At 42.0% G+C, this 25032-nt stretch overlaps 2 protein-coding genes across 9 annotated transcripts in view; both read right to left on the bottom strand.

Annotated features, from left to right (window-relative positions):
- Positions 1–44: 44 nt before the first annotated feature.
- Positions 45–3327, bottom strand: higd2a (HIG1 hypoxia inducible domain family, member 2A). Its single transcript, XM_061725018.1, has 2 exons — positions 3122–3327; positions 45–577 (listed from the first exon to the last, which is right to left on the bottom strand). The coding sequence occupies exons 1-2, from the start codon at positions 3306–3308 to the stop codon at positions 411–413; spliced, it is 354 nt and encodes a 117-aa protein (XP_061581002.1). The 5' UTR covers positions 3309–3327; the 3' UTR covers positions 45–410.
- Positions 3328–6056: 2729 nt separating this feature from the next.
- The window catches only part of ankhd1 (ankyrin repeat and KH domain containing 1), a 35478-nt gene continuing 16502 nt past the window's right edge, over positions 6057–25032 (bottom strand). For 3 of the 8 annotated variants that reach the window (XM_061725006.1, XM_061725010.1, XM_061725012.1), the window contains exons 5-39: positions 24852–24999; positions 24535–24768; positions 24337–24431; positions 22949–23104; positions 22314–22395; positions 21484–21675; positions 21261–21370; positions 20729–20816; positions 19860–19987; positions 19601–19744; positions 19381–19483; positions 18993–19255; positions 18552–18839; positions 18038–18476; positions 17796–17935; positions 17568–17679; positions 17314–17459; positions 17080–17222; positions 16368–16581; positions 15017–15192; positions 13914–14076; positions 13732–13827; positions 13512–13628; positions 13256–13424; positions 12948–13147; positions 12437–12798; positions 11855–12007; positions 11489–11638; positions 8957–10514; positions 8209–8398; positions 7979–8104; positions 7354–7605; positions 7058–7242; positions 6805–6972; positions 6057–6700 (exon numbers count right to left, since the gene is read on the bottom strand). In XM_061725006.1, the coding sequence (XP_061580990.1) occupies positions 6641–6700; positions 6805–6972; positions 7058–7242; positions 7354–7605; positions 7979–8104; positions 8209–8398; positions 8957–10514; positions 11489–11638; positions 11855–12007; positions 12437–12798; positions 12948–13147; positions 13256–13424; positions 13512–13628; positions 13732–13827; positions 13914–14076; positions 15017–15192; positions 16368–16581; positions 17080–17222; positions 17314–17459; positions 17568–17679; positions 17796–17935; positions 18038–18476; positions 18552–18839; positions 18993–19255; positions 19381–19483; positions 19601–19744; positions 19860–19987; positions 20729–20816; positions 21261–21370; positions 21484–21675; positions 22314–22395; positions 22949–23104; positions 24337–24431; positions 24535–24768; positions 24852–24999 (7350 nt within the window). In that variant the 3' untranslated portion in view covers positions 6057–6640. Of the gene's footprint in view, positions 6701–6804; positions 6973–7057; positions 7243–7353; positions 7606–7978; positions 8105–8208; positions 8399–8956; positions 10515–11488; positions 11639–11854; positions 12008–12436; positions 12799–12947; positions 13148–13255; positions 13425–13511; positions 13629–13731; positions 13828–13913; positions 14077–15016; positions 15193–16367; positions 16582–17079; positions 17223–17313; positions 17460–17567; positions 17680–17795; positions 17936–18037; positions 18477–18551; positions 18840–18992; positions 19256–19380; positions 19484–19600; positions 19745–19859; positions 19988–20728; positions 20817–21260; positions 21371–21483; positions 21676–22313; positions 22396–22948; positions 23113–24336; positions 24432–24534; positions 24769–24851; positions 25000–25032 lie in introns of all 8 variants that reach the window. The other 5 variants (XM_061725005.1, XM_061725008.1, XM_061725011.1 and 2 more) reach the window with 3 other exon arrangements.

Below are 25032 nucleotides of genomic sequence, written 5' to 3'. Positions count from 1 at the left end.
CATACAGAGTACTTTGAAACCATACGAGCTGCATTGCACATATAGAACAGACAAGACATTGGAGTCAAAGGAAAGTTTATATCAGAAAACAGTTATTTGAATTATTCCAATGTTACCTTGGAAATATCTGAAAGTAAAAGTCTTAGAGCTGCAAAAACTGTTACATTGTTTAAAATGAACCCAGCTTGCTTACATGGTCTCGGTAAAAAGCTGCCTCGACTTTGTTGAATACTGGAGCGTCGATGCAAAGCATTTTATCACCTTGAACAAAAGTCACAGTTTCTAAGCAATAATATAAATAATTTGGCATTTACAAATGCATGTGAATGACGGTTGAAGAACATCATTCATCTTGTTCAGAGTCCAACGCCAAGTTGAAAGGACCACGGAAGAGATGCACTGGTTCGTCCTCACTGCTTTGGTTTCACGGCTGTGGCAAATACACCAAAGATGATGGCAACTACTGTGAAACCTTGAGCAAAGATGCGTCCCCTCATCATCATCTGGGACTGTCTGGTTTTCCCTTGGTGGAAAGCGCGGAGGCCGTAGATCAGGGCCCCAGCTGTGCCCAAACAACCTGGAGAGAACATAATTATCTTTGTCAGTATACATCTTACAAAACACACTGAAATGAGCCCTCTGCTTTCAGCCCACTAGTTAGACTAGGAGCAGTGGGCTGCCATTTTTCCAGCGCCCGGGGAGCAAATAGGGTTAAGTGCCTTGCTCAGGGGTCCAAAGTGGTTCATCTTGGTTGCCACCTGACTTGAACCTGAGACGCAAGCCCAGTTCAGTCCACTACACCAGTGGTCTTCAACCCTGGTCCTCAGGACCCCCTGTCCTGCATGTTTTAGATGTTTTCCTGCTTCAGCACATCCTGATACAAATTACTGTGTCATTAAGATGAAATCGCTACACTGGCTTCCAGGGAGTCAAAAGGATAGAGTTTAAAATCTTACTGCTGGTCTACAAAGACCTGAATGGTCTTGGACCAAAATACATGCTGGATCTGTTAGTTCCCTATGAAGCTCCCAGACCCCTGAGGTTCATCTGGATCTGGTTTGTTTTGTGTCCCAAGAACCAGAACCAAGCATGGTGAGGCAGCGTTCAGTTATTCTGCTCCTCACCGGTGGAACAAACTTCCTGTAGACCTGAGCTCTGCTCCAACTGTCTGACTTACTTGACTTAAGCCCTTTGCTTCTCTAGGGTGCATAGGCCGTTGACAAATGTCCTCTATTTCACTCGGCTTTTAGCTGTTCTTTTGAGATCTCCCCGTTCTCTACCATTTCTGCCTCGGTGCTTCTTCTCCAGCTATTGCTGGGGCGACCTCGTTTCCTCTTTCCTTGGGGGTTCCACTTCAACGCTTGTCTGGTAGTGTTTGTCGCCGGTTTTTCTGAGGGTGTGACCAATCCAATTCCACTTTCTCTCGCGGATTTGTAGGTCAATGGGATCCTGTCTTGTTCTTTTCCACAGGTCTACATTACTTACTTTGTCCCTCCACCAGATGTGGAGGATTCTCCTAAGGCAGGTGTTTATAACTGTCTGTAACTTGTGCGTTGTGAGTGTTGTTGTTCTCCAGGTCTCGGCTCCATACAGCAACACCTGTTTCACACTGGAGTTGAAGATGCGCATTTTGGTGTTTAAGTAGATGTTATTTGAGCTCCAGATCTTCCTGGGCATGTTGAAAACCACTCTAGCCATTTTGTAAGTGTTGGGGCTCCCTGTTTAACATCACATACAGTTTATCTTTTGTTTGATTAATTAGTCCTATATATTTTTGGTCTGTTATTTTGAAATATTTTGTCTACTTTTAGATGATTAATAACTTCAGAAGATTTCCTTGAAACATTTTTCTAATTTGGTCCATTTTCCTGCTTTGAAACATTTGGGAGGTTTTTCTTTAGCCTTCAAAGCATTTGAAAAGTGTTACTTTATAATTTCTTTTTTGATTGTCTTTTGTATTATTACTGTTTGTGTTGCTGTTTGTTACTTTCTTTGCTACTTATGCTGATTGGTTGTTTGGTGTCCTCTGCATCTGATTGATGTGCCCGTTTGTTCCTACGAGGTTAATAGATACCACCTGAGTTGACCATGTGACTGCTTACCTGAGTTGACCATGTGACTTCTCACCTGTGTATAAAGAGCTGCCTGAAGGAGACCCCTCTGTCTTTGCTATCTGCCTTGAGGAAGGCCTACATGGCCGAAACATGTTGGCATTTTAACTTTTTCTAGGCATTTTAACTTTTTCTAAGCCATGATTTAATAAAGGCCTTTTACATTTTTCTAACTTCTTGAGTGCCTCGGTTTTTCTTAATTGTTATTGAATCTTTTGGATCCCCATGCCGAAGAGCACCTGAAGTATACTTTTCTTACACCCAGCAGCACTCCATGCGTTTGTAGTTACCACTCTAGCCATGTTGGTTCTGCTTTTGATGTCAGCATCTGTCCCTCCGGGTCTGCTCAAACTGTCAGCCCCTTAAAATCAGGGCTAAAAACATGACCGTTTACTGAAGCGTACTCTTAAATTAAATACTTACCTGCTGTACTCTACTGCCCTTACTTTTTAACAACTTGTGCTTTTTATTATTTTACCTCTTTTCTTGTCATTTTGTTATTTACTGTTTAATTGTGTCTTGCCGCTTTTAATGTTGATGTAAAGCACTTTGAATTACTTTGTGCTGTACAATTAAACTTGCCTTGCCTAAGAGACTTGTGCAGACCTGGATGAGCAGCTGATGAGGACCATTAATTAGAACCAGGTGTGATCATGAGAGCAACATCTGAAACATGCAGGACAGGGAGTCAAATCGCTGCTGTGAGCACAATGTCATTTAAAATGAGACGGCAGAGGTCAAAAGGGTAAACTACCGCACATGTCCAGATTATTTTGTCAAGAGTCACGTGAATAAACGATGAAAGACAGTATCCGAACAAGTGGCATTACTGGCAGCAAACCAAAACATTTGAGCTACTTTAGTCTTGCTTTTCATGTTTGATAAAACTACGAATACCAAGTCATTTCGTCTTAAATGCATCATTGCATTTTGAAAAGTGTCCTGAAGGACGAGCTGCAGCTCCCTTGTGTAACTTCTTCCCTCCGCCTATTCCAGCTTGTGTAACTCACCTATGGGAACGAAGGGGTTCTCCTTGGTTTTCCTAGTTAACTTTTCTTTGAAAGTCTCCTCTTTGATCCTGGGCAAAGGGCTGAAGCCTTCGATGACCGGGGGTTGAGAGAAGTCAAAAGGCATTGGCCCTGACGCCGATGCTTTAGGTGTCTGCTCATGCACCGCCGGTGTTGATGCAGCCGCCATGATGTTCCTGCATGTGAACTAAAACCTGAAACTTTTATTTTGAAGGGACGCTAACAGGAAGTGTAGTTTTAAGGCTGATTTATGGTCCGCGTTAAATCGACGCAGAGCCTGCGTCGACTTAACGCGGAACCATAAATTAGCCTAAAACTACACTTCCTGTTAGCTTCCCTTCAAAATAAAAGTCCGTTTGGTTGGGTCTTTTAGAAATCATTTATTTTACTACGTATGCTTTATAATTATTTAGATACAAAAAGATTGAAAACAATGGAATAGTTGCTAGCTTTCTCCTATAAATATGCATAAATGCCTTAATTGAATGTTCCTACATGTGAACTAAAACTACACTTCCTGTTATCGTCCCTTCAAAATAAGTCCGTTTGGTTGGGTCTTTTAAAAAAGGCAAGGCAAGTTTTTGTAGCACAATTTAACACAAGGTAATTTACAAAGTGCTTTACATGAACATTAAAATCGGAAAGACACATTTAAACAGTAAATAACAAATAAAATGAAATAAAATAAGAAATTAGGTAAAATAATTTTAATTGTATACTTTGTGTAGCACAAAGTAATTCAAAGTGCTTTATATCAACATTAAAAGACAACAATTAAACAGTAAATAACAAATAAAATTATAAGAAAAGAGGTAAAATAATAAAAAGCACAATTTCTTAAAAAGTAAGGGCAGTAGAATACAGCAGGTAAGTATTTCATTTAGGAGTATGCTGCAGTAAACAGTAATGTTATTAGGCCTGATTTAAAGGATCTACAGTTGGAGCAGACCTCAGGTCTACAGGAAGTTTGTTCCACCGGTGAGGAGCAGAATAACTGAACGCTGCCTCACCTTGCTTGGTTCTGGTTCTTGGGACAAACAACAAACCAGATCCAGATGAACCTCAGGGGTCTGGGAGCTTCATAGGAACTAACAGATCCAGCATGTATTTTGGTCCTAGACCATTCAGGTCTTTGTAAACCAGCAGTAAGATTTTAAACTCTATCCTTTGACTAACTGGAAGCCAGTGTAGTGACTTCATGACCGGTGTAATATGGTCCAGTTTTCTGGTGTTTGTAAGGACTCTGGCAGCAGCATTTACAATTATGACATATTCCTGTTCTTTATAATTTGCCAGTGAATAGTGACAGTTTCCCTTAAAAAAAAAAAAAAATCAACATGTAAAATAATTCTCATCTTTCAAACTTGTATAAAACCTTACTTTTGTAAGTACAGAATAATTAAAGTTACACAATTAACCAAAATATTGTGGAAGACAGTGGAAAGTTGTGGAAACATTTGTTTTTAAAAAATGTTTTTATCATCATGAAATAATAAATGCAGTTTTTTTGCATGAATGAGTTTTTCCATGTTCATTCATAATTTTAGTTATTTATTTTAGTACTTATGCTTTATAATTATTTAGATACAAAAAGACTGAAAACAATCAAATAGTTGCTAGCTTTCTCCAATAAATATGCATAAATGCCTTAAGTGAATACAGCTGAAAGAAATATATGTTCATAAATACAAGCTGAATTGCTCAGTCACCTCTGGCAGTCGGGTGTGCTGTATTTGTAGACCACAGCAAAGTGAAAACGTTTATAATTTTGTGGTTGTGATTACCCGTTTATTTAATTTAGTTCCTTGTTATACCCCCCCTCACCACCAAGGGGCAGCATCGCATAGGGTGATCCAACAAACCGTAATCCCACGGAAGCCACGGTGCAAGTTTCCATAGACGCGTGGATGACACACAATTTTATATAACTGTCCCCAGGTGACATTTGACCTTAACTTTGAGTGTCATTGAAACTGTCAGTAACAATGGTTTGGGTTTTATCAGCTGATAATCTCTGTCTGGGACATTTATCCATGCAGACAGGGTGTAAAGTCTGTAATGCCAGTGTAATCTATTTTCTGGTCTCCCTTAAAACACATTTCACATTTAAAATCTTAACAGGACATATGCTTACTAAAACCAGAGAGAACACTCATTACACAGATTTTCAGGTCTGTGCCCTGGCTACCCGTTTCCATCAGGTTGATTGATCATAGTTGCTAGAAGTTCATGAACCTCCACGGGCCCTCAGTTCTTCACAGCGCACATCTGTTGTAAATCCCAGAGTAATAAACAGTAAAGTCCTTTTTACAATCATGTTGTCCTTCTTTCATTTACTTATGTGTTTTGACGGTAAATGTAGGGAGGTTTTTTCTTTTATATAAATGGTATTCTTAAAGCTGTGAAGCACCTTGTGTTGCACAAGTTGTATAGTAAATTATATACAAATAAGGTTTGTTGGATTAAGAAGCAGTCAGTGAGAACAGGGTGAATGTGTCAAAACAGAAAAAGAAAAGAAAAAAACCCACTGTAGAAGACAGCCTGGGTTAAAAAAAGCACCATGCAGTGAAAGGTCTAGGGCACTTACATTTTCTCTAGAATTACAACATACACATTTTTGCCTCAAGCAGTACCCTTACAAAAAAGATGGGTCCAAACGATATAGTTGGGTGAGAATGCAAAGCTTCTGAAGTTTTGACTTCAAGTTATTTTACAAATTGGCATCTATCCACACTAAAGAAAAAGATGACTAATGTGACTGTAGGTGAATTTGAGAACATCACTCCTAGTCTGCAACAATTCAAAAGGACAGTAATAGGACCCTAAAAAAAAGGATCCTAAAAAAAAACCCAACAGCCATAATGTCAAAGTATTATAAGATGTAAAGAACAGCATTTCATAAAAGACCACACAAAAATAATTTTCAATCTTTTTATTGAATATTAAGGTAAATATTTCACATTAATACAGGCTACATAAAGTAGAGCCACTATACGACATGAAATTTACTCTCATTTTAACCCTTTTTAGTATGTAAACAATTATACATGTATTTACCACTCTAAAAGGTTCTGATTTCTCTTTCTCTTTAGGTAATCATCCTCATCTAGTTCTGGGCCAAGTTTAAATAGCTACTTCATGTTGAGCCCCCTGTAGCCCCAGAATGGTGTATGTGGGTTTAAGTCAAAAATCGCTAAACTACTCAGAGAACGGACCCTGTTGAACAGGTGATCGCGCATGTTTGTTTGCCGCCTCAGGTCACTGACAACAGCTCTAATCCAATTTCCTCCTTCTTCCTCGTTTGAGATAGGCACATCAAAAAAATGGCGTCGAGAGAACTTTAAAATTCTTCAACCTCTGCTCTGGACTTTTAGGTCTCTAATTAAGTTAACACGTACTTTTAATTTTTTTTTCTTAGTCTCATTCGGTCATTTTCATCAGTTGGTATTATACGTTTGCACTGTGGTCATGCTATGTGCATTTAACTGCTGCGGACACCATCTAATTGACGTGGTTCAGGTGCACATTGCCCACATGAGGTGCCCAGGTACCAGGCCAAACCTGAAAGAGGTAGGAAAAAAGGTGCCATGTATAACTGCAGCATCAAACTTATAAATGACAGAAGTTTGCCCGAGTCTGTTAAGCTGAACTAAACATGAACTCACCTGCTGTTGTGGGTCAGAGTTATCTGCATTGTTTGGGACAACTTTGATGATTGGGCTCCATGCAGGGTCACCTGCGTGCAAACCATTATACATTGGACCCCCCGGGCCCTCTGCCATGGGAGGATGAGGGGTCATCATGGTGCCTCCATACATTGACATAGGCATCCCCTGGACAGATGGAAACATCCCACTAATTAAAACGCACATACAAAAGTAGCAGGGTGAATTATTAATGCAGGTACTGCTTTGTTACCTTCTGGAAGTCCATGTAACTGTTGGGCAAATGCTGAGGCTGGTGGTAGTTGTTAGCAGGGTTGGCGATGCCTGTGTCATCCTGCTCCATGGGCTGGTGCTGAGAGAAGGCCGACTGCTCAGCCTGCAGCTGCGGGTGCATCATGTGACTGCTCATCAGGGGCTGGGACCAACCAGACATGGCCTCTGTACCAAAAAACAGAGCATTGCAGCCTTTTTGTTTTAAAAGTAAATTGACAATATGACACTGAATTCATGTATGTGATGGCTGGGTGAACTTCTTAAGTTTGCTCTTACCTGAGGCATTGCCAACTCCAAATGACCAAATGCCGCCTTGTCCAACAGATGCTGTGTAGCTGGTTGTGAGGAGCGGTGGATTGACCGAACCCGTCTGCCTTATCCTGGCCAATCGCTCCGTGCCGATGGGTGGGGGGACTTTCCGGTCCTGCTGTGAGGAGCTGCCTGGTTTCGGCTGGGGCGGAGGAGCTACAGCCGAGGTGGATAGGGCAGAAGACGACACCGTGGAGGGAGGCGGGACAGGGGATTCACCTGGAGATAAAGAAATTCAATAAATAAGATGATAAAAGTCAACTTCCCTTCAGGTAGTATTGAATAGAAAATGCTTGTGACAATACATGTGCAGGAGCTGAAAAAAGAAAGCAATTCTTTTGCTATTGACTGATTTGTTTTGGTGATTTTGTATTGAGGGGAGGATTTTTTTATAAGCCCTTCGGGCTTCTTTTCCTCTCCTGCACAAATTATTTGTCCTTGTATGATAAAAAAAATAAAAAAATATTGTGTTATCACTGTGCAAATAAATACATAAATAAATAATAAAGTATCCAAAATGCTGTTCTAAAAAAAAAAAAGAGAAAAAAAAAAAAAAAAAAAGGGAAAACCAAGAAGTATTACAGTCCTGTACCTGACGTGGAAGCACTCCATGGGTGAGGGGAAAAGTGCTGTCGGCTGAATGAGGGCGTTCCCACTCCTGTATGACCATGCAGATAGACAGGACTGCCAGACATACTGGTGGCATAGCTGGTCAAGGCTACAGAGAGAGAGAAAACAAACAGTTCAATACTGAGTACAAGTGAACGTATACTCACCACTTTATTTGATATACCGGCTGTAACTAATGAAGTAAAATAATACCGATGGGGCTGTTGACCATTCTCTGAGAGGCTGAGCGGTAGCCAGGGGCCTTGGAGCTGTCTGGAGGAGGTGGTGGCATCATATTCTCCATCTGGCCCATGCCCATGTAGGCCGGCGGGGCAGAGTACGACTGCTCTGGAGGTGATCGAGCAGGCAGATGTAACGCACCCCAGACCTGACTGTTTCCCACCTGCAAGTGAAGAACAGCCAAAATATGAATGACAACAGTCTTGCAATGCATTTCATCAAAAGGGAAATTTCATTTTAAACCAAAATTAAGACTATAAAACTAAAATAACAATCAAAATGTCATAACAACATGTAATGTGACACTTAGGGCTGGGCGATTTTGAACAAAAATAAAATCCAGATTTTTCTCTCTGAAAACCCGATTTTCGATTTCGATTTTTTTGGTAAAACTACAAAAGACAATGGAATAAATTGTTTAAAATATTTTATCTTTATTTTTAAAGAAAAATAGCAAACAAATTTCCCTATTGGGAATGAAGTGCAATTGAAAGATACTGTAAATCCTCCTTGAGTTTAGTAAAGTGACAACATTTACAATTTTCTTGACCAAAGATGACTAGACGAGCTCTGTCTGTAATGCAGCCAGCTGCAAAAAAGGAAAATCGATTTTCCGATTTTCCTTTTTTAACATCGATTTTGATTAATAAATCCGATTTAGATTTAAAATCGATTAATCGCACAGCCCTAGTGACACTCAGAGTGATATTGTGAAGAATACCTGGCTGCTGTTGTCAAAGATGCTGCTGAAATTGAAGAGACCTGCAGGACCGAAGTTGGCAGGTAACTGCTGCGGCTTTCCTGTACCAGCAACATGCTGCATTTGGGAACCATTCATTATCCCCATATTAGCAGAAACCTGAAGGGATCCTGGTGCCTGGCCTTGAACTTGTGGGGGCACATTTGCTGACTGGGACGTCTGGTTTTGTTTTGGAGGTTCTTGTTGAGCGCTAAAGGGTACGAACACAGACTGCTGCTGCTGTTGTTGCGTCTGCTGCGGCTGTTGCTGCTGCTGCTCTGGAAGGGAATAGTAAGGCCCTGATGGCTGCATACGATGGGACACTCTAGGTGCAGGGGCAGAGAAGTGGGGAACAGTGTTGTTGGGGTGTGCAACATTGTGTGAGAGGACCGGAGGGGGCACTGAGGCATGGTGAGAGCTGGGTTGTTGGTTGAGGAGGGGTGCAGGGGCTTCAGTGGAGGGTGCTGAGGAGGGAGGGGGAGGTAACTGCTGTCGAGGTTCTGACTTGGAAACTAAAGTCATGGCAGGAGAACTGAAACCCATAGAGGTCATACTCTCGCTGACAGACACAAGCTGGTTCTCTACAGGTAGAGACGGCTTGTCTTTTCCAGGAGGGGCAGCTGGACTGGACTCCGTTTTCATTAGCTGGATGGGGGGCTGAGAAATAGGTCCCGGTCCTTGCTGAGGGGCATTAGCGGTAGATGTGGTTGAACTGTAATGTGCAGGAGAGCCCGTGCCTCGTACTGCATTACCGCCGCTAGAGGTGGCGGAAGCCGTCACAGGGGCGACACCTTGGGGTTTGGGGTCAGGGGCGAAGAGCTGTTTCCTGACAGAGGAAGGAGTGGGGATGCTCGGCTGGGGATTATACGGTGTGGGGTTGGGGGTGTGAGGTGAGGCTGCAGCCGCAGCTGCAGGCGTGTTGGGTGCACTGGTGGGGGTGTTGGTGGTTGTGACCGTCGTTCCTGAGCTGGCTGTGCTGCTGTGCTCACTATGGGTCGAGTTAGGTCTGGCCTGGGCCCCGCTGCTGCTGGTTCCTCCGTTGTGTTTGGGGGAACTGTTAGTACTGCCGGGACTCACGGGACGCACGGGGAAGGGTCCCCACGTGCTGGCAGCAGGGGAGAAGGTGCCACCGAACTGAGCCATGGGGAGACGAGGGTGTCTGATCTGGTGCATGGTCTGAGCAGCCAGAAGCGCCAGCTGAGGGTGAGCGTACGCCAGAGGCAGAGACACTGGGAAAGGCTGTCGGACGTTTGACGACAGCCCTTTCCCGATCTTTCCCCCAGCCTGAGAGGAGGATGAAGACACGGATGAGGAGGGTTGGAACGAAACGCCGGTAGACGTGACCAACGTGCTCAGAGACTTTGGGCCAGAAGTTGAACCACTGGTGGCGCCTGTAGTACTGGGGAAGGAAGTCGACGTCGTTTTAGAGCCTGGGGCTCTGATGTGATTCCGGGGAATCAGGTCCTCGAGCTCTTTGGCTGGGTCTTGGATTAGAGCATTGATCAGTTGGACTGCATATCTAGTAGACTCCGTGCCTCCTCTGAAACAATAAAAAGTAAACTTTAGTGATACAAGTGCAAAAACAGCCATGTAATAAAATATTTCCCTGCGCTTCAACAATAAACCATTTCCCTCCACAACTTTGCAGTTGTTTAAATTGCTAACCAGCACCGCTAAATGCTTAAAAAAATAAAAATAAAAAAAACCTATACTCAATCCAAGTATGGCCCACCTCCTGGTTATTTCTGATCACGTTTCACTGCGGTTTTACATAAAATAAAAAAATCTGCTACTGATTTTGCTGCTTAATTTCAATCCCTGCATTTAGCCTTTTTTCCTGTGACTCTGATGTTCATGTGAACTGAAAAAACCTCAAGCACTAGTGTCAGAAAATGAGCTTGTTTTCTATTCTTATTACAGGGTTTATACAGCAATCCTTATGTTAAATTTAATACCAATTTAATACCTTTTTCACTACCTTCAGATTTTTTTAAAAAACGGTCACAACATTAAGTGTTAATCACGGACCTTTTAACATTAATACAGATTTTGAACTATAGAACACTATACAGAACAGATTTATAGACTCATTGATGTTGACCAGATGTTTCACATTTATTTCACTTTGTGAATGACAATAAAATAGACTGCTTAAATGTAAAAAATAATACCAATTTTAAAAAAAATAATACCTCCGACATTGAATTTAACACTTTTAATGGCCTTAAATTTGGCAATTTTCATTTATCACTTTTTAATACTTTTTAAAACCCTGCGGAAACCCTGTATTAACACTAGCAGAGAAACAAAAATTCACCCATCAACTAGTCATGATTGCAGCAGTTAGTCCCTGTAGAGCTAGTCTGCAGTTTTAGTCTGCATGTTCAGATGTATGATAACAATTTAAGAATGGGTTTTGTATTCTCACATGAAAAGACCAAGAACTACTTTCATGCATTTGTTTTAATATTACTGCAATGGCAACAACAGTCCACCAGATGGCACAATTCTCACCTTATGGTAATCATTCTCTCTCCGTTTTTGTCCTTCTGCTTGTCCACGTCAATGTGAGCTCCTGTCACGTCTTGAATGGCCGTGATGTTGCAGCCCCCCCTGCCCATGATCCGAGACACAACGGAGGCCGGCACAGACAGCTTTTTTGATCTACCAAACAAACAGGGACATGTTTCGGTTAAGGTGTGTACTGTGTTAACTGCAAGCATATGTACTGGACATATACATCTGGATATTTATCTCTTTTCATGCATCTTGCATTAGTAAATACAGAGTACAACCAACATAAAGCTAAAGCCTTTTAAAAGTAAGGGGGAAAAAACCATTTTCCTTTTAGGAATACGTGAGTAAAACCTGTGAATGTACCTTCTGACCACCTCTTTCCAACCTTCTTCTCTTTTCTGAACTCTCTTTGGACTTGTGAGGCTGAGTTTACTGTTGGGCGAGGTGACAGGAAGAACCATGGTCTTGAATGGAGACGGCAGAGAGCTGGAGGTGGAGTCATTTGCATCTGGAGCTCTGTGGTAAAACAGAAATAGTGAGCAGTGGTAGCAGCAGTGCTTACCTTCAATTTGCATTCATGTATGTGATAATGTGACAATACAAATCCATCATGTGTGGTTGAACGTTTATGAATGACAAGTCTGCAACAGAACAAAAGTTAAACTTAAAGCAGAACAGAGCACTGGGTTCGCATTTTGGTGTCTTCCTCAGTCACACTAATTTTCTCTTTCCAGTTTAAAGTCTGCTTTTACCGAAACAGAAGTAATTGCAGGGAAGGAACACGTTCAAGGCAACGTTAGAGGACAATTAGCACCAACACCAGACTACATAAAAGTAAATATTCCTCCAAATGGAAACTGAAGCTGATGTTTTAAACACGAACATAAGTCCTTTGTTCTGCTTTAAAATGCAGCTATTTCACCACAGACTTCAGCCAGGACCCACCTTTGCGTCGGTTTTGAGATGGAGACTGTGACCTTACTGTCCATTTTGCCGTCAGTCTGCGGCTGAGGACAGTGTCTCTTCTCTGGGCCAGGGAAGAGGGCCTGGGACTGGGCTGCTCCTGAAGATGGGGCTGAAGAGGAGGAGGAAGAAGAGGAAGAAGAAGAGGAGGAGGAGGCGGAGGAGGTGAGGTCAGGGAGGTAGTTGAGCTCCTGACTCTTGCCCCCACTGCTGCTGCTCTCACTGGCACAGTCGGTGCTATCCAAGGGGTCAGAATCGCTGTTGCCACCTGTGACTCCCCCACCCCCTCCCCGTGGCTCACCATGGATCTTGTTCTTGTCAGCCTTGTGCTGTGCTAGAGCAACCTATAAAGAAAATTCACAGGTGTTATCAGCATATTTTTCTGGTTTCCGTTCCAGTTCCTTCTGCTGTTGAAATGAAATGCAGAACAATCAAGTTTACTGAACTGTTTAAACCAGCAAAGATGAGCAAAGTAATTAACAGCAGCACTCACCTGCGGATCCTGTAATATAATGGGTTCATTGGGCGCCGAATCCTTGGTCTTGTTCTTTTTGTTTTTACGATTGGTGCTTGGGGTAGTGGCCACGCTTGCTCGCTTCTTACCAAAAGCTGTAGTGAAGGTGGTGGAGGTGGCAGAAATACCGATGGTGGTGGTAGTGGTTGCACTTGGAGGTTCAATAGGAACGTCTGTTTCTGCAGTAACATTTAGAATCATGGTATTAATCAAATGATCAATGCAAACTCAAGTCTTTAGAGATAACTCTAGTGGTAGTGGAGGGGGGAGGAGTTTAAGAAGGTTACCGTCTGCTGAATCCTCTTTCTGGTCCTGCATCTCAGAGAACTCTTCCTTGGTTTTTTGCCCTTCCTCTTCCTCTTGCTTCCTCTTCTGCTCCTCCTTCTTCTTCTTGCGCTTCTCCTTCCTTTTCTCCCGCTTGGCAGCCAGGGCCTGCTTCTTGCTCTCCTCTCGAGACTGTTAAATACAACAAAACGCTTTAGAAAAATGTTTGAGCTATTCAGAACACTTTATCGTTGCAAAAACAGAAAAAAATAGTATTACCTTCTCCAAGTCTAGCTCCTTGAGGAGAATGCTAGCGTTCTTGTTGGCTTCAGCTGCCTGCTGGTCTTTTGCCTTGACAATGGTCTCCATACACTGATGGCACTTCTTTAACAGCTCCTGTTAAAGAAGAGAACACCCACAGTTACACCCTTGTTTATACCCTAATGACATCTGTGAAGTTGTCCCGATAACTTGTCCCGAAAAGGAAATCAATATATACCTTATCAGCGATTGTGGCGATGTATCTCATGCACTCGATGTCTGATGGGAACTGATTGACCTCCTTCACAAGATACTGTACCACCTTCACGTGACCCTAAAATGTGAATTACAGATGTTATTTTCTGGAGGTTCATTGAAGTGCAGCACGAAACAAATTCCTACGTTTACCAAGTTACGAACCTTGCGAAACGCAGCCATGAGTGGGGTAATTTTACGGTTGTCAGCCGCATCCACATCAGCGCTGGCATGGACCAGGAGCTGAACCACGTCAAAGTGACCACCATTTGCTGCCAGCCAGAGGGGAGTGTTCCCTTTCTTGTTCCTTACATCAATATGAGCACCCCTGAAAGGGAATGAGAGAAATAACGTCAGCTGTTTGTTTATGGCAATTCATGCACAGATCAGACTCTCTGTCCTGGGGGACATGAACTTTAATACATTGTAACTACAGAATAGTAATGTACAGAGAAGGCTAATCAGTGCCACCTAGGTATTGATACAGGTCTTAAAGGCAACCTGCAATAGCACTGGAAAATAGGATAAATAAAAAAGCAAATGGAAATAGGCTGCATCTATACAGATCTTTATCAAAGCAGACAACTGTGGGACAATGACAAGGAGCATGAGCAACCAAAATTGTAAAATTAGAAGATGCAGGACAACATTTGGTCAGTCATCCCTTTCAGTGCTAGGTACACACCTATGGAATTCTTTACCACCAGAAATAAAATCCCAAACAGAATTAAGGATGTTTAGTGCCAAAGCTAAACATTGGCTTAAGCAGCAGCAGAAATGCGAACATTAACTTCTCTCAAATCACTGTCAGTACAGTATTTTACTAATGTTTAATGTATTTAACTTGTGCAATTTTTAATCTAAATGTTGGGGCTGTGTTTATTTGTTTATGATATCTGTTCACTGCATTATTCACTGTATTTGTATTATTGTATTTTGTATTCATTATCTTTTATCCTTCTTTTGCCTGACCAGGGACAAAGACTGCAAATTAGCTGAAGCTAGACGTCTTGTATGCATCACATTTTTCATTCTTTGTGACAATGTTGTATGTATCGTCCCTGTTAAATAAACATTAAATTAAAAATAAATAACCAACTGTCCCCAAAAACCTACTTGCCCCCGTTTCATCAGTACTTGATGTCACACTTGAGTTAAATTAGAAAATGTCAATAATGCATGCAATAAATAGTTAACATAAAACCAACAACTAAAAAAAAAAAAAAAAAAAACTACAATTCAACACATGGAAGTGTAAAAGCACTCACCTGTTAATAAGAAGCTCACAAAACTTGTAGTGACCCTTGTCGGCAGCAATAGTGAGAGCAGTGTCTCGGGATGAAGGAACAGGGGGAGCGTTGACATCGGCACCTTTGTCCAAAAGGACTCGCCCCACTTCTGCGTAACCTCCGGAGGCTGCCTCCATCAGAGGAGTCAGACCCGTCTGTTCAAATTAGGAATCAGTTAGCAAGATACAACAAACGCTAATCATTAAAACACTGGTCACATTTGCAGAATATAGGTAGTTGATCTATAATAAACAAACATCTAAATTACATTTGGTAAGTGGAAGGCCATGTGCCCTTAAATATGTGGATGGAACTACTGAGAGAATCGGCTCTCAGTAAAACATCTGACCTATTTCCGTGATGATATACAACGCTTCGTATTTTGGTTCAGAATGTTTCCCACATGGCATCGAGGCAGAAATGCTCCAAAGTTTGGTTATATTTCACGAAAAAGGACAAAACTGGGGCCAGTTGCAACCATAGACTGAATATAACAATGGACCAAGTGTTCAGTCACATGACCTATTGGTTTCTGAAGACTGGTTTTGAAGCCCTTTTTGCTTCATACCGAGCGCAGCCACGTCACTCAGCAAGTCCTCGGGAACACGCCCACTGCACAGCAATCATAGTTTTCTTTGTTACTGGCTCCTTGAGCCAAACCCGCCCGAAATATCTGCAGATCTGCCCTCAGACCTTTACAGGCTATACCGTTTAATATATGACCGTTGTTTACCAACGCTGGGTTCGTACAAACTAATTGTTGCTTTGCGAAGGGCGGTAGCATGACAATTACAGATAAGGAAGTGATAAAAACCAGTTATTGGCTGAGCCGACTGCCAAACAATCATATGAGAAATACATTTTATGCTTTATATAAACTCCTAGCATGGTACAAACTAATGCCAGTAGTTTTTGAACCAGGCTGTAAATATGATTATTTCTGCTCCAAAGTGGGACATTTTAACATGGAGTCAAAGGAGATGGACTCGCTTTTGCAGCCACCCTCTAGCGGCCAGTTGAGGAACTGCAACAAAACTTAGTGAGATGGTTGGCGCTCGGTTGGAACGGGTTCAGAGCTTTGATCACATCCAAGGGGGGAAATATCTCCAACACGCTGAAACATTTGCATCTGCATAAGAACTGTTGATGAGCAAAAGTTGATCATTGCGTAAAAGTTCCTGTTTTTCTGCTTAAGCCCGCTTTGATTTCGTTGAATTTGAGAATTGATAAGAGAACTGATGAGGAACCGAACTGATTAGCAATAATGGAGCCAGAATCTGTAAATTCTTAATTGCCATCCCTACTTGTATAAGGGATCAAGACTCCTCACCTTAGCACGGTGCTCCACGTTGGCCTTGCGATCTAGCAGCAGACTCACAACCTCAGCCCGCCCCTGAAAGCAGGCTAGAGTCAGAGCCGTGTTTCTGTTGGTCTCGATCTGGGCGTTGATGTCCGAACCCATATCCAACAACAGCTTCACTGCCGGCACATGACCGTTCATAGCTGCCAGCATCAGAGGAGAGATTCCCAGTTTACTGCCAGTCCTGTTGAAAAAGCACACACATTTTATTAGAGCCTAAAATGATATATACACTTGCTGTATATTATTGTATACCAGAAAGATTTGCAACTATTTTGCAATGTACTCTAAAAAAGACATTAACAGTAAATTTTAGCAGTTATGTGGAGGTTAAAGTCTAAAAATCAATTGTGATGCTGCAGAAACAGAGCTTCAGATTGAAGATTTTTCAACTATGTGCACAAGTGCAACAAGATTTAATATTGTTAACTTTTTAAAGTGTCATCTAATACCTGATGGACCACTAGGGGGAAGATAGAACTGGTGTGTGTGTGTTGTGGAAGTGGAATGGACAGTCAGATATCCTTTCATGTGTGTTCATCTACCGATATCTGACAGGTGATCTCTTAACAAATTAATCTTTTTTTTTTTTTACAAGAAAAGATGGTTTCAGGGCTTCCTGAGACATTCGAGCCCTAAATTCATGTACAGTAAACTACTGAAATACTGTATACTCGCTCACCTGGAGTTGATTTCAGCTCCAGCATTGAGGAGTATCTTGATGATATTGACATAACCCCCGGAAGCAGCCAGGCTAAGAGGCGTGTAGTCAGAGACATTGCGGTGTTCCTTGTTGGCTCCCCGCAGTAGCAGCAACTCCACAACCTGTTCAGAAAAAAGTGTTTTGAAGATGTAAAAAAAAAATAAAAATAAAATACATAATGTAGGAGAGTCCTCTGGAAGATGATCCGCTTACCTCCTGTCGTCCCCCAGAGCAGGCCAGGGAGAGGGGCGTGTCTTTGGTTCTCTCTGATTGAGCTTCAATGTCACCCCCTTTATCAAGGAGCACTTCAACCACACCGACATGGCCAGCAGTGGCTGCCAGGATCAAAGGAGTAAAACCTGCAGAGAAACATCATTTTTTTTAAACAAATCCAACTTATACCTTCCATCTGTTCATATCACACAGTTATTAGACATTTTCATATTTTCATCATTATCTTCTTTTACCTTTCTTATCCCGGTGCTCAATGTTGGCTCCCCGTGCGATCAGGACAGACACAAGTTCTTCGTGTCCTCCTGCACAGGCCAGTGTCAGCGCTGTGTCATGGTTGCTCTCCGTCTATGGCCGGACAACATATTTTACAGGATAAATTGTTGTGCTTGTTTATACATGTGCTTGCATAGTTTGTTTTTTTTTGGACAATATTTTTCATGCCAACTACTTTTCAATCTTACATGTGCATCTATGTCGACAGAGGGGTACAGGGGCAGAACTGAAGGGGGTGAGGCGATGTTTGCGGGCGTCTGTGTGGGCGGCTGTGACAGGGGTGTGGGTGAAGTTGTAGTGTTCAGCATGGGCACCCGGCTGCTCACAGCTGCAACAGAAGAAAGCGTATCCAAAAATACGGATTAAGATTGTGGCATCCTACGTTCGGTTAGAATTTTCAGCAGGTTCCTGTCAGAAGATTTGCACTTACCTGCCATGATGTCATCCAGTGTGTCTGTGAGCGTCTGTGCAGGTGTAGCTACCATGAGACCATCTGGAGCCTGCTGAGGTATCATTCCTGGGCCTAACCCAGTTAGCTGTTGACCCTGCTGCTGTTGACTCAACATTTGCTGCCCTACAAGGACCCTCTGCAGCTCTGGGCTGGTACTCCCTGGATAGTCGGCAGGATTGTAGTCGGGCAGGGGCTGGATAGGGACGAAGGCAGCCTGAAGAGGCGGAGGAGGCGGCTGAGGTTGGGTCTGCGGCGACGGAGGAAGAGGCGGCTGCTGTGGCGGTTGGGGCCCATCCCTGTAGAGAATGGTGCCCACCTGAGGAAGCTTGGGGAATTCATCCTCCTCTTCATCTGCCTCTTCCTCCGAACCGTCCTCTTCTTCATCATCGTCATCCTCATCATCATCCTCATCTTCTTCCTGAAAACACAGATAGCATGCTTAATATCTAACGTTATTAAAGAAAAAAAGCATTTAAATAAATGGGAAGCTTACATCTTCTCCTTCCTCTCCTGGCAGCTCGTCTTGTTCCCCGTCTTTATTAGCCTCTTCATCCGTGTCAGAACCAGTTAGTACCTGACCACATGGTGTGGTGGCGAGGGACCCCAGAGCAGTCATTGTACTCCCAGGCCCTGGACCTGGACCCTGGCTTTGTCCTGCCTCCTGCTCCTCCTTTAAGCCCTTTGCCTCCATGTACTCTTTGGTGAACTGTTGCTGTGTTTTCAGTTGCAGCTGGCGCTCCACCTTCTGCAGCTCCTTCAAGATTTTCTTCTTCTTCTGCACCTAAGTAGACAGTCATATCCCTTATTTATCATTCTCATGGTATAGTATTATGCTTGGGGAGAAAATAAATTTACGTGTACATTAGATTCTATAATAATGTCCACTTAACCTAATATTCAAAATAAATTTGAATGAGAGTAAGCCAGAATATACCTGCTCCTCCCGGCTCTTCTTCAGCTCCTCAATCTTGTCTTTGGTGAGCGGCTCCCCCTGAATGAGCTCTAGCGACTGTAGCTGAGCCTTCTCAATAGCGCTGATTCTCTGGCCCAACTCATTCAGCTTTCCCTCCGTTTCCTCCACAATGCACTCTAGAGGCTGGCACAAGTGGAAGGGTGGGAGAGGCTCTGCTTCAGGCCCCCGGCCCACTGAGCTGGGGACACCTGGCTGAAGTGCTGCCTGTCTCTGTTTGGACGCACCTGAATTTGAAGATTGAAGGTAAGAGTTACAACAAGTTAGGGATACATTGACAGCAAAACCTCTTAGAGGAAATGTCATTTAAGTAACAAAATAATTGGGTGAGACAGCTTGTAGCACTGTTTACCTTTGCTGGAGACGGGTGGGGGTGTGGCGATATTTGATGGGGCTCTGTCGGGCTCTTGAGGGGGTACTACCATGGCGAGAGCTTGGAATGGGACACGAGGAACCTGATGTGACAGAGAAAATGTTAGGTTTAAGTGACTGGAAAAGAGCAAGGTTTTAATTACAGGTGATTATTTATCTGAATAATCATTAATGAAATAAAGACATTTTTTCGGGTATACCTGAGAGGCGTCTTGTGATGGGGGCGTGAACTGGGAAAGGTCAGGGGCTGGTACAGATAGGATGTTGTTGGGGTAGTCCAGCAAGTAGGACACCACATTAGTGTGGCCACCCTTAGCAGCTTCTATCAACATGGTTGAACCATCCTAAAAACACACAAACACACAAACCATCATCATGCGTCACCCTTGGATGCGAATGAACTGCACCATTATGCTCAGGAAAGCCCCAAAAGGTGCAAATAGAGATTGAGTGAGTTACTTTGAGTCTGTGTGTAGGATCTGCTCCATGTGCCAACAGCAACTCCACAACAGCCAGATGTCCTCCCGCACAGGCCAGAGACACAACTGTGTGATCGTTGTTAGCAGTAGCTCTGTTCACGTTAGCACCTAAACAGAAGATCACAGATCACGTTAACTCACCATCTGGATATGAGATCAATAACAAACAAGTCATATATAAAGAATCGCATTGGATTACATATCAGGCAACCTCTACAATATACGAGGGGATAAAAGTAATGTACTGCAGAAAAAAAAATTGTGTGGGATTGTGAAAACTTTTAGTGTACCATTAATGTGCATTTGGTGTGAAATAGACTACAGGGAAATTCCATTTTCCCCCCAGGATTTTCATATGGATAATTTGAGAAATCAATACGCTTATTTAGTATTTTCTAAATATTTTAATGCTTCATGTAAAGAAATCAAAACAGAGTAGTTTAACTCATAAGTCACAACTATCTTTACCCATGTTCTGCACTCAGAGCTGCATAACATGTAGTCTTCTCATTTGGCTACGATCCAAAAATGATTTTAGGCAAATAACAAAAAAAGAAAGAACAAAGAAAAAACTAAAATAAAAGGAAAATACAGTGACCAAGATTACAGGATAGAAAGATTAAACTCCAAGAAATACAAGTAAGCTTCTTTAAATAAAATTACTCTTAAAAATCAAGTTCACATCTTCATTTTGTTATTTAGTGTGTTCTGGGGTGTATGCATTAAGATATCAAATATAATGAAGTGGAATTTATTTATTGTCAACTTGACTTTTCAAAATAATAAAAGAAGCATTTTGGTGCATCAAGGATAACTAAACGGATGCATTTATATCGTTCAAAAACACACCTTTGCTGATAAGAAACTGGACTGTGCAGAGATGTCCTGCCCGTGCTGCCTTCATCAGGGGCGTCCGCCCCCCTTCAGACTCGTGCTCCTAGAGAACAAACATGAAGATGCATTTGAGAATTCCATTGTGGTTCCAGAAAACAATTGTGATTGATATGTCTAAAGGGGAAAAAATCCACAATCATCCCACAAGCTCCCGTTCACAGAGTAAAAATCTAAAGCCCATTTTTTGAAATGCAATCCTCTCTTTTCTATATGATTGTAGAGGAAGAGAAAAGGCATTATATATTAAAATTGTATATGTATGATTGTGTGTGTGTATATATTATATATATATATATATATATATATATATATATATATATATATATATATATATATATGGGAACTGTAAAGTTTGAACTATTTATCAGTTATGGACGGAGGAAGGCATTCATTTTACACACGTGTTTGAAAAGGGCTTAAGTACCATTTTCACACAGACTCACATGGTCAATTATGAGTGACTAAAGCGATTCAAGAATACACATACCAAATTGGCTCCAGCCTGCAGCAGCACATCTGCCACATCCGTGTGCCCATTCTCGCATGCGTACGTCAATGCTGTGTCACCTGTCGCCGTGGTGGCGTGAACATTTGCCCCTGAATGGCAAGATATAATGATTATAAGCATTTCCTTAATACAGCTAAGCAGACGGTTTAAACCCTTGTTTTCTCTCTTCTGTAGCCTGTTGCCGTCTGGTCCTCATGCTCACCTGCAGCCAGTAGGTATTTGACCAACTCCAGATGGCCTTCCTGCGCAGCTTCCATCAGAGGAGTAGAGCAGCCTAGCTCAATGTCAGCCCCAGCCTTTATGAGGAAGTCAGCCACTTCCAGAAAACCTCCACAACACGCTAGGGTCAAGGCTGTCTCCTGGGTCTCCTCTGTCTGTGCATTAATGTTAGCACCTGCACAAGAGAAAGAGAAAACTTAACAAATGATAAAGTTTTTTTGTTAACAGGAAAATTCAAATCGGACTATAATTATGATTACATTTCCTTTCGAACTTTTTACACTTTCTTCTTTCTAAAAACCAGGCAAACAGTAAGGGATGACTGATCACAGCTAAACAAATGTAAGCAATTCACTAGCGTGCACTTGAATGTTCCCACTACCCAGATGTTAGGGCTGTGCGATTAATCGATTTTAAATCTAAATCGGATTTATTAATCATAATTGATGTTAAAAAAAGGAAATCGGAAAATCGATTTTCCTTTTTTGCAGCTGGCTGCATTACAGACAGAGCTCGTCTAGTCATCTTTGTTTGGTCAAGAAAATTGTAAATGTTAAACTCAAGGAGGATTTACAGTATCTTTCAGTTGCACTTCATTCCCAATAGGGAAATTTCTTTGCTATTTTTCTTTAAAAATAAAGATAAAATATTTGAAATTTTTTTTTCCCATTGTCTTTTGTAGTTTTACCAAAAAAAAAATCGAAATCGAAAATCGGGTTTTCAGAGAAAAAAAAAAAAAAAAAAAGAAAATCGGGATTTTATTTTTTTCCAAAAGCGCCCAGCCCTACCAGATGTAAGAACAAAGCTTCCCACCTTGAGCCAGCAGCAGTGCTACCATCTCCTCGTGGCCTTCTCTTGCTGCCTCCATCAGGGGAGTGTAGCCCTCATCATTAACCTGGAAACAAACAGGAGGAGGAAGGTAAAAAAAAATGTGTTTGTTTGTTTTTAAAAGTACGAGTACAAGTATGACTCATGCTCTGTGGTGTGGAAATCAGCTTGGACATTTATCAGAGTAGTTTCACTGAGGGTAAAAAAAGATTCCACTAATTCAGTAAGCTTTAAGATTATCCATGGTATAATCCATGGAAATACTATCACATCAGTTTCAGTTTACTTTAACTTGACTTATTCCCATAGATACGCCACTGATTGTCAGGTTGTTAGAGGAAATAGAGATAAAACGTATATAATTTTAAACAACCATTTAGGACGTGTTGAGGAAAAGAATAACCAAACAAATAAATAAACGTATGGCTAACATGCATGAGATTTCAATAGCAGTGGTGACATGTGAAAGCATTTCTTCACAGAAAAGAGACTAATATAACTGAGGTTTCTAGACACAGCTCTAGAGACAAAACTATGAATTGCAGCCTTTCATGGCACTCTTCCCTGTGTAATGTCTTTCCTAAACTGCTTTTGGTATATAGGTCTGTCTCTTTATATACCTCTTCCAAATTGGCACCTCTCTCTATGAGCAGGGCTGCCAGCTCCACGTGTCCTCCACAAGCTGCAAGTGTAAGCGGCGACTCGAATGAGTCAGCTGGCATGTTGACCTGTGCTCCGCTGTCCAACAGCAGCCGCGCCACCTCCACATGGCCATCCTGGGACAGCGAGACACACGGAGAATGTAGAGATAAGCACCTGAATACATACAAACCGCCAGTTTCCAGCTAAGCTAAAGTATGGTCTGTTTAGTTCTGGGATTTCACTATTCACGTTTACAAAAGCATGATACATCAAACAAACAAACAAAACAAAACTATTCCTAATGACTTTTTAAATAATGTTTATTTTGATTTTAATTTATTGCATTGTTATACAAAAGCTACAGCACTTTAGTTCATAAAATACTGCCTAAATGTATTTTCAATTGTCTTAATTCATATTTTCTCTTTTATTTGGTTGATAAACCTTGTACTTCCTCAACTTTAAACTAGTACAAAAACTTTAAATTTGGTTTTGGCATTAATACTAAGTATCATTAAGTAGTTTTTAAATATTGTTTTAATAAGTTTGATGGGTGCTGGTGTGAGCACCAAGGCTAGGTGCTGTATACTCTCATGCAGTAACAATATCCCTCTCCTTCCAAGGGTTACCAAGCGTAATTTGTGTCCAAATATAAGTTAGCAGGGAGGCTCCAAGATCACTTCCGAGCAGCTGACTCCACCCCACAAATCCAGCTGGTATGAAGAGCCGTAAACTTGTATTTGAAAAGGAAGCTGTGATACTGCATTTCTGTTTCTTTTTGACCAGAACATGCCAATGACGTGCTTTAAAAAGGAGATGTGTCAGACTTTACATTTTCTTGAGGTTTAGTGGAATGTCTGTGGCATGTTTTGGTCAGGATACCACATAGATACTGCACAAAAGCATAGTTTCTAACTTGTCTTAACAGCTTTGTCCATAGAAACTGTCTTTAGAGGGTGGGGTGAGCCAAAAAATCAAAACCATGACTGCTTTTTGGCATATTCTGTACTCAACTTTACATTTTCTACTATAATAATACAGCATGATACAAAGCTGATGGGAGATAGAAAGGATATGTTGGATAATTTTAGCCTGATATGGTTCTGAGACATCACCATCTTGTAAAATCTGAACGGATAAATGACATTTTCAGGCTACGGCAGTCACAAAGTACTGGGGTTCTGTTGCAGCTTTTGATTTGGTTTTCACTTTCAGACAATATTAATGCTCAAGGAAAGAAAACGGTATTACTTACATTATATCTCCATTTAAGACCTCTGGAAATCTTGTCAATAATACAATAATAGCAACCCTAAGTCTTAAGTTAAGTGTGAGGTTCAGACTAAGGTTTGGGGGAGATGCTCACCATGCAAGCCTCCATCAGTGCTGTGTGCATTTCATCTGTTTTATGCTCCTGATCTGCTCCAGCCTCCAACAAGAAGCGTACCATATCCAAGTGACCTGCAGAGAACCAACAAGGTGATACAAGTGTGGTAGGCTGAGCATAACATTAAAATGGGACCCAACAGGACACAAAATACATCAACATCATTGTAGTTCTGACCTTTGTAGCATGCAAGTGTGAGAGCGCTTTCTTTAAACTCATTGGAGTGTGTGTTGATGCCAGCGCCGTACTCCAAGAGTACCCTGGCCACCTCTACATGGCCAGCACTGGCTGCCTCCATGAGAGGAGTGTGTCCGTTCTCATTGTGGTCCTCAATGTTTGCACCCTCTTCCAGAAGCACCTTCACCACATCCACGAAACCACCAGCACATGCGTACGTCAGAGCTGTGTTGCCTGGAAAACAGCAGTCAGGTTATTTTAAGAGCGGAACAGAGACATGACAAATATTTTCATTAGAGGATTTAAGTTTGTACTACCTGTGGAGGACTGTGCATTTACATCTGCCCCGTGAACCAGAAGAAGTTTGACAATGTCCACATAACCTCCGCTGGCAGCAGCCATAAGTGGCGTGATGTCCCCCTTGATGCCCCGGTCCTCGACATTGGCATGCATAGCCAACAAAACCTAGGGATGAAATTATGAAAGTGTTTAGACTAG

The sequence above is a fragment of the Cololabis saira genome, chromosome 7 (assembly GCF_033807715.1).
Source record: "Cololabis saira isolate AMF1-May2022 chromosome 7, fColSai1.1, whole genome shotgun sequence".
NCBI lineage: Eukaryota > Metazoa > Chordata > Actinopteri > Beloniformes > Belonidae > Cololabis > Cololabis saira.
Note: the sequence above shows the minus strand (reverse complement) of the source record. Positions and strands in the feature narration are given on the sequence as shown.